The sequence below is a fragment of the Rhamphochromis sp. 'chilingali' genome (genome assembly GCF_963969265.1).
Source record: "Rhamphochromis sp. 'chilingali' genome assembly, chromosome: 11".
NCBI lineage: Eukaryota > Metazoa > Chordata > Actinopteri > Cichliformes > Cichlidae > Rhamphochromis > Rhamphochromis sp. 'chilingali'.
The window spans coordinates 9,142,031-9,150,856 of record NC_137938.1 but is presented as its reverse complement, the minus strand read 5'-3'; the positions used below and the strand labels follow the sequence as shown (position 1 = coordinate 9,150,856).

General features: G+C 42.1%; 1 protein-coding gene across 1 annotated transcript; it reads right to left on the bottom strand.

Moving 5' to 3' along the window:
- Window positions 1-311: 311 nt before the first annotated feature.
- Window positions 312-7,895, bottom strand: rcc1 (regulator of chromosome condensation 1). Its single transcript, XM_080895588.1, has 10 exons — window positions 7,751-7,895; window positions 6,447-6,543; window positions 5,940-6,127; window positions 5,648-5,827; window positions 4,158-4,254; window positions 3,935-4,057; window positions 3,655-3,795; window positions 3,431-3,550; window positions 3,189-3,341; window positions 312-1,087 (listed from the first exon to the last, which is right to left on the bottom strand). Exons 2-10 carry the CDS (start codon window positions 6,523-6,525, stop codon window positions 912-914), a joined length of 1,257 nt encoding a protein of 418 aa, XP_080751714.1. The 5' UTR covers window positions 6,526-6,543; window positions 7,751-7,895; the 3' UTR covers window positions 312-911.
- Window positions 7,896-8,826: the final 931 nt, after the last annotated feature.

Here is an 8,826-nt window from a genome sequence, read left to right as displayed (position 1 = left end):
CATTGGGATGCATTGGAAACGCAGATTCTCATCATGAATGTACAATTTATAAATCTGCAGTAACTGTGTGATGCTGTCATGTCAACATGGACTAAAATCTCTTAGCAATGTTTCCAGCATTGTGTTGCACGAGTATTCAACAATAAACAGCTCAGTGAGTGGGCCTCTATTTGCCTTTTCTGTAGCACAAACACACACACGCACACAGACAAATGTTCTTTTTACAGTTAAAGAAAAGCAGCAAGGGTTTACTATCAAAAAGCTGTAACCAGGATCTTATTAATACACAGTAAATGAAATGAAGTAAATGTGTCTTGTATTTTCCTTAAAAAAGAAATCAGCTTTATTTTTCAGACAGGAAATGCAACAAAATACAGGATACAGTATGATGTGTTACCAAATGTCCAAACAGTTACAACAAATTTGTGTGCACTGGGTAGAACGAACAGTAGTCGCACATGTTAAACTCACCAGGCGTACAGGTCCTGTCTGACAAAGATCTAATCTACTTATTGCTTTAATGAAAACATTAAAAAGACTATTTTATGTCCTTAAACATCCTGCACTGCCATTTCCTTTATGTACATGCACAGTCATAAACATCACATATAACCTCTTAGAGTCATACAAATGACCAGATGAAAAGACTTTAAAGGACTGTCAAAAACTAGCTTTAAAAAAAATAGTCTTTCATTTGTCATGATCTACCAAAAACATCACAACATTCCCCAATGCCAAGGGCACAGGAGCTTCCATAAAAGAGGACAAACCTCACCTCTCCCCTCTATCACGCACGTCTCACACTCCCTCGGCTCAGCATAGGAAGTCACATTCATCAACACCCTTCCCCTGATTTAGGCACCCTGGCCCCACCTTGAAGCGCCCCCTTCACTCTCTGTCAGTGCAGGACATCAGCTCTCCTGCTTGTCTTTGACCAAAAGGACGGTGTGCTGCCCTCCACTGGAGGCCATCAGTACTTCACGGTTCTCCAGCTGTTTGCCTGTCATCTTCACAGGACTCCACTCATCATCTTCCTCTCCAGTGCCAAGCTGCAGGTTGGTGCCCATGCCCCAGGCATACACAGATCCTGGAGTAGGAAAAAGTGACAGTAAGGAGAGCGAGCAACCTTTTATTCTCTAAGGGTGTCGACTGTGTGAAAACCCAGGAGTGAAAGTTTAGTACTTGTTGCACTGTGAGTGATGGCTCTGATAAGAATCCTGCTTCACAATTTTGTGTCAGACAGTCAGTCACACATTTACTGAAGACTTTTTTCCATATCTAAAAACTTTCTAACCATTAAAGAATAAGTTTGGACACATTATTGAATGTTTTTTCATTATTTTATATAGATACAAACTGAAGACATCAAATATATGAGGCAAGATATATAGAATTATTTTGCAAAGAAAAAATTGATAAATTATTCTAAATATGTTTTATATTTCAGATTCCTCAAAGTAGCCACTTTTTGCTTTGTTAACAGTGTTGTAAACTCTTGGCCTTCTCTTAATGAGCTTCATGATGTAGTCACCTGAAATGGTTTTTACTTCACAGTTGTGCCTTGTCAGGGTTCATTTCTGAAATTTCTTGCTTTCTTAACAGAGTTGGGACCATCAGTTGTGTTGTGCAGAAGTCAGGTTGGTACACAGCTGACAGCCCTATTTGGCAACTGTTAGAATTCATGTTATGGCAAGAACCAATCAGCTAAATAAAGAGAAACGACAGTCCATCATTACTTTAAGAACTAAAGGTCAGTCAGTCCAGAAAACTGCAAAAACTCTAAATGTGTCCCCAAAGTCCAGTCGCAAAAACCATCAAGAACTATAACAAAACTGGTTCATATAAGGTCCGCCCCAGGAAAGGAAGACCAAGAGTCACCTCTGCTGCTGAGGATAAATTCATCCGAGTCACCAGCCTCAGAAACCGCAAGTTAACAGCACTTCAGATTAGAGCCCAGATAAATGCCACACAGAGTTCCAGTAGCAGACACATCTCTACATCAACTGTTCAGAGGAGACGAATCAGGCCTTTGTGGTCAAATAGCTGCTAAGAAACCACGACTAAGCAAAAAACATCAAGAAACACAAGGAATGGACATTAGACCAGTGGAAATCTGTGCTTTGGGTCTGATGAGTCCAAATTGAGATCTTTGCTTCCACCCGCTGTGTCTTTGTGTGATGTAGAAAAGGTGAACGGATGGTGTCTACATGTAGGGTTCCCAACGATGGTGTGATGGTTTGGGGGTGCTTTGCTGGTGACACTGTTTGGAATTTATTCAAAACTGAACCAGCATGGCTACCACAGCACCCTGCAGCCACATGCCATCCCATCCAGTTTGCGATTAGTTGGACCCAAATTATTCTTCAACAGGACAATGACCGAAAACACACCTCCAGGCTGTGTAAGGGTTATTTGACCAAGAAGGAGAGTGATGGAGTGCTGCATCAGATGGCCTGGCCTCCACAGTCACCTGACCTAAACCCAACCAAGATGGTTTGGGATGAGATGGATGGCAGGGTGAAGGCAAAAGTGCCAACAAGCGCTCAGCATCTCTATGAACTCCTTCAATACTGTTGAAGGAGACTGTTCAAGGTGACTACCTCATGAAGCTCATAGAGAGAACGCCAAGAGTGTCCAAAGCAGTAATCAAAGCAAAGGGTGGCTATTTTAAAGAATCTCAAATATAAAACATGTTGAGTTACTTCACACTTTTTTGTTTCCTACATAATTCCATGTGTGTTCATTCATAGTTTTCATGCCTTCAGTGAGAATCTTCAATATAAATAGTCATGAAAATAAAGAAAAACCATTAAATAAGAAGGTGTGTGCAGATGTGACTGGTAGTGTAAGTTACAACTGGTAGTTAACGTACAGTAATAGCTTCAAGTATCCCTACAAAACAAGGTTAACTGTGATCTCCTGCTAATAAACCTCACATTACTTTCTCTTCATGCCTAAAGTTGGATTAAACTTGCTGCCATCTCACTGTCACCAGCAGCAATGTCTAAACAAACAGGAAATGAGGGGTCATGTGTTTGTAAGATAAATTTAAAGCTAGGACGATTTAGGGCAAAGCATAGTGTCTCATTGCACTTCAATGCTTCAGAAGAAAATAATAACAAAAAAAAAGGGGCTGCAAACAGACTCAGTTGTTTTACTCTTCCCATCCTGATTGCCTTGGTTCTCACCTTCTCTGGTAACTGCATAGCTGACAGACGCCCCGCACGACACTCCTTTAGCCAGCTCTATCCCCATCACAGGTGTGGGCTCGCTCTTCTCTTCAGCCCCTTCTCCCAGACCAAGACGACCATACTCTGCTCTTCCCAGGCTATATACCTGCCCTGAAAGACAAGAGTCCAACACTCCAGCTGACTTGAGTGCTAACAGATGATGCGTAACATCTGCCTGCAATTACACACAGCCAGCTTACCTTCAGCATCAAGGCAAAGTGTGTGATGCTGTCCTCCAGAGAAGTCTACCCAGGCAGTGGTCGAGTTCTTGAAACATGTAAGCTTTACAGGGACAAAACACATCTTGGTGCTTTTGGTGCCTAAAAAGATTCATTTGAAATGATACAGTCACTGTCGCAGTCACAAATAGTACATGGCAGTAGAGTTTACAAAGGATAACGCAGGAGTGACGAGTCACACTGACCCAGCTGGTGATAGTTTGAGAGGCCAAATCCATACACATGGCCCTCTTTTGACACAGCAAAGGTGACGTACGCTCCACAGAAGGCGTCAACGAAGTGAACTTTCCCTTTCACTTTTACCATCTGTGGAACCAGCAGCCGCTCTGAGATCACAAAAATAAACAGGAGTGATGTATAGAACATTAAAGACAGTATAAAAAAGAAACATTTATGTAATCAGATATTAACATAAATCTACAGTTTTTGATCCACCAAAAAACAGAAAAGGTGTGTGCTACGTACCAAGGCCTTTCCTGCCTCCTCTGTTTGAAAAGTGTTCAGGCACTCTTCCCAGCTGCCCCTGCTCAGCTGAGCCAGACGTGTATAGATTTCCTTCCAGCGTCACCATTACCACGTGATCATTACCTAGTAAAGAAATCAGTTACACAAATATCCCAGTTAGAAACTCATTTATAGTGCACACATAGTAACATAAAGCACTAAACAAAAACCTTTTCTTTTTTACCTGAAACTATTTTAACAACGTGTTCTGTTAAAGGGACTTTAACTGGTAGAGCACACGTTTTCATCGGCTCCAGAAGACCAATAACTCCATTATTATCCTAAGAAAACAGGGTAATATGCAGACAACATGTTAGACAGTCAAAACATTAAATAAATTTCAAAGTCTTTTCCCTACATTGTGTAGAATTACAAGAAGATTATGATTTTATTCATTAAAATTAAATGCTTTCTGATTCCACTGCATACATACTACAATATACTAAAATAGTTTTTATACATTCATTTTACAGCATTGTGGAGGTATGTAACAACGACAGGAGAGGTCTCAGTGTCTCACTCCAACAACTTTATTAACTGACAGAACTTCACATATAGTCAGCGCCAAAATCTCCACCCCCACACTTCCTTTCAACTTGTGTGTGAGTGGAGCCACCTGGTGGTCCGCCACACATACCCCCCCTTGAACACACAGTCAGGTCTCCATTCAGTCCAGGACCCTGGGTCTAAGCAAACGACCCGCACGACTGAACCTGGGAGGGAGAGAACAGGCAGAGGAAGGTCCATCCTGTGAACGAGGCTGGTGAAGGCGAGCAGGAAAGGCAGGAGGAGGCTCAAACGTTGGTGGTCCGGGGGTAGTCCTGGGGGAAAACCAGAGACTGTCAACCCCAGCGCAGGAGGTCGGCCACGGCGAGGGGCCTGGGCCGGCACTACATCACTGTCCGGAAGAACATGTGCTGGTTTAAGTCTGTCAACACACACAGTCTCCCTTCGACCCCCAAAATCCAAAACAAAATGTTTCTGGCCCGGTTCAATATCAGAGAGGGAGTAACGCCGCAGCAGCAGCCCCTTGAGGGCGGCGTACTTGCCCTGGGCTGGGGGATCCCGGAGGAGAGTCATCACACGGCGGGTTGACAGCGGGTCAAGTGAGGCCACCACATGGTGGTATTTAGTGTCGTCGGCTGAAACTCCACGAAGAGCAAACTGAGCTTCTACGTGCATGAACCATGAAGGAGGATCGTGAAGCCAAAAATCCGGCAATTTAAGCGCCACAGCGAACGCAGCCATCGGCGGAGGTGGTCCGGCGGCCGCCGATGCTTCCAGGCCAGAGCTGGCTTCGTCGTCGAGCCTTAGCATGTTCACTACAGGGGTCACCAATGTGGAGGTATGTAACAACGACAGGAGAGGTCTCAGTGTCTCACTCCAACAACTTTATTAACTGACAGAACTTCACATATAGTCAGCGCCAAAATCTCCACCCCCACACTTCCTTTCAACTTGTGTGTGAGTGGAGCCACCTGGTGGTCCGCCACAGCGTTAATAAATGTTTAGGAACAACATTTAGGGTTTGGATAATAATATAGTGCTGAAGGAAAAATGATTTGAAACCTTTGAACAAAAACAATTACATAGAAAGTAATGGAAGGGTGATAAAAATAGTTGCTGAGACAGCACACAGGACCAGACTCCCTAACTAGCAGGGATAGCACTAACCCTGAAAGAGCCCCAGATGTACACCGATCCATCCTCTGTGAGTGCGGCTGTGTGGCTGTCCCCTGCCGATACCTGGACCACCTTCTCATTCAGCGTCACCTTTCCCGGGATCATCTCAGACCCCTCCTCTGATGTGTCCCGACCAAGAGCCCCTTCGTCATTACAGCCAAACGTGTAAATCTAAACAAAGAAAACAGTTTACATGAGAAACTAAGAAGCTCTTTGTTAAACGCTACAAACAGGTTGCCATTACATTTTTTTGAAGTGAGAAATAAGACAGATGTTTGCTTACATTTCCAGTTTCGCCGAGGCACACGGTGTGCATGCCTCCAGCTGTCACCTGAACAATTTTCTCTGGCAGGGACAGAAGTGCTGGCTTCTTCCTTTCAATGACATCTTCCCCTAAACCCAACTGTCCAACATCACCTTGGCCCAAAACAAGAACCTGCCCCGCCTCTTTGAAATGACTCCTGTGTGAAACTGAAACACATATACAACCAGTTTCATAGTGAGCACTGAATTTTATTGGTTTGATGGAAAACACATGGAAAATGATGAAATTAGTAAAAAGTTAGTAAAAACACTGACAATGCAGTGTGATACACTTGGGAGTCAAAAGCCTTCCTCTCACATATGTCCATAATACTTGCTTAACAGAAATATCTTACTTCAGCAAACTCAAATACAAGTGGTGTACATGTTTAAATGCAATGCCACTTTTTAGCTGGACTATCAGTTGTTCAAACTGAATCTGGTTACACCTTTATAAACTCCTGTTTTGAAAAGGGAAGTGACTTACCTTTCACCTTTTTGGAGTCTTTATCATCTTCCACAATAGCAGCAGACTTTCTCTTGGTGGTTGTCTTTTTGGCAGGCATGATAGCAACACTTTTGGACTTTAAGAAAATATAAGGTTGTGTGTAAATTGGGTAAGTTTCTTAACTAAATGGATAATGTGAGTTAAACAGTACAACAAAGTAATTTAAAGTACGCTAGAATTCTTACACCACACAAAATAAAAGAAACAAAAAGGCTAAACAGATAGTTATTAGATACCACAAATGTCTCAAATTTACAAGGCAAGGCAGATAATTAAGTACATGAACAGCCGACATTTAACCTAAAAGTCATTTGCATGTCTACCCTGGGGATGAGTAAAGTATACATCCATCTCTCTATATTACTTACCGATACTCGTAATGAGTATTTTAATTGCAGACAGAAAAGCAACGTGGACCACAATAACAAAACACTAGTGTAACCTGGAGAAAACCAGGCTACACTAGTATGATCTCTCTAAATACAAAAGCGTTTATAGACCACAATCACCCTCAAACCAGAGTCCAGACCACAGTGGTCCTGACTCTTAGACAGCACTACAGACTAGCCAGCAGACCAACATAATACACAAAAAGCCTTTTGTTGTTGTTCTAAGACTGCCCAGCAGTTCTTAGGGTTCAACAGCTGTCGGAGCCTAACTTCAATGGTTCTTTCACCCCACAAACAGCTGCGCTTCAGTCACCCCTGCTTCTCATGCTGATAAGAGACCACTGCCCACAAAAATAAGGACACGTGGTACAGTTTGAAATGAGAGTCAGTTTTAGCTTTTGGTCCCCACTATAGATCGTACGACAGACGCTGGGATTTCATAAGGAAGTGCTTGGATAGTGCTATCATCTCCTTTACAGCGCTGGACAGTTTAAATTAAGCTGCGTGATCTAACGCTGGCAGTGCCCATGTGCCCTTGCTAACATTCAGTTAACTTGGCTGCTGAACGAGTTGTATGTGGTTTAAAACATTGACTGTAAATGATCGTGTCACAACGAGCAACGAACACAGCGAGAAAGCAAGATAGTAAATATAAGTTGTTACAGCTTAACCAAAGTTAGTTGGCCGGCATTGAAAGTAAAGCTTTTCAGCCAAATGCCGGCTAACTGTTTGCTAGCCAATGCTAGCTGGCTAGCTAGGGTGTTAGCGTGACATTGAATGAATGAAACCGAGAAACATAATTTAACAATGTAACTGCGTGCGATTCAGTGGTGCAGTATTTCTCGATACTTGTTTAATCCATCTGTAAAGTGTAGGAGGTGATAATTAACTGACCTGTGAAATGTTGAAGAGTGCAGTTTGAAGTGAACGTGCACAGCCTGGTTCCCGGTCTCGAGACGTGCTACGTTACGTTCTGTGGAACCTTTGGAACGCCCGCCTCATTAAAGAGACAGTAACACTCAGAGCCACAGGAAGATGGACACAGACAGATGTTTACATGTATATATGTCTATCTATCTATGATAAAGTGCATCCGGCGAAGCCATGTATCTGCGTAAATTAAGTAATACTTGGTGCTGGAGGAAGTACTCCTATCATCTTTCTCAGAACTGGGACAGGTAGCTCTGGTGAATGAATCGGGCTACAGATCAGTTATAAATGTAAAAGTACTAACGTCTGGTGGAACACTCAGTTTTTATTATAACCAAAGATATGAGAGTATTTTCTACTCCTACTTCTTCTTATTTTGGCTGTTTCCTTTAGGGGTCGCCACAGCAGATCATCTGGCTCCATCTCACCCTCAGTACCTCAAGTACTTCAAAAAGTGCAGAATTTAGGTAAAGGTACACGTCAATAGCTGTAATAGGGCAGTGTATTATTGTTAACAAACAAAAACACCCAACAACAACAATGTAAAAGTAGTGGTATTTTCATCTAAAGTTGAATGCGTAATATAAAACCTTTACCTTATATAGTTAATATTTCTGTTATCTTGTACAGCTCAATAATTAAGCAAGCTGTATGTAATGTAAAGAAAATGCTGACCAGCTGATATTAACACAGAGACTGTTGGGAATCTTTTGATTTTCACCTTAATCCATCTTGTATCACTTTTATGTCTAATTGATATTAAGAGATAAAAATTTATCAGTAACCTACAAACCTTTTTTTTTTAGGTTGTCTGTTGTATATTTTGTAACTAGATTTCCTTTTGTCCAACCCAGACCTTAAAGATCTGTGAACATATTTTACCTTCAGTCTTGTCTTTCTTTCTTTAGCTGACGCTAAAGCTACTAGCAAAACTCTCAATTTTCTCACTGTGAAGACCTTTACCTACACATTTAATCCCAATAATATGAAAAGTGCAATTTCAACTATACCTCTCGGTTTTTTGTACACGATGAAGACAT

Excerpts from the sequence above, each read along its gene's own strand:
- rcc1 (XM_080895588.1), bottom strand. The coding sequence starts at position 6,525 with ATGCCTGCCAAAAAGACAACCACCAAGAGAAAGTCTGCTGCTATTGTG. Across the intron at positions 6,128-6,446 it reads AGACTCCAAAAAGGTGAAAG|TTTCACACAGGAGTCATTTC; the intron begins GTAAGTCACTTC and ends TATGTGTTTCAG. Across the intron at positions 5,828-5,939 it reads GCCTCGGCGAAACTGGAAAT|ATTTACACGTTTGGCTGTAA; the intron begins GTAAGCAAACAT and ends TTCTTTGTTTAG.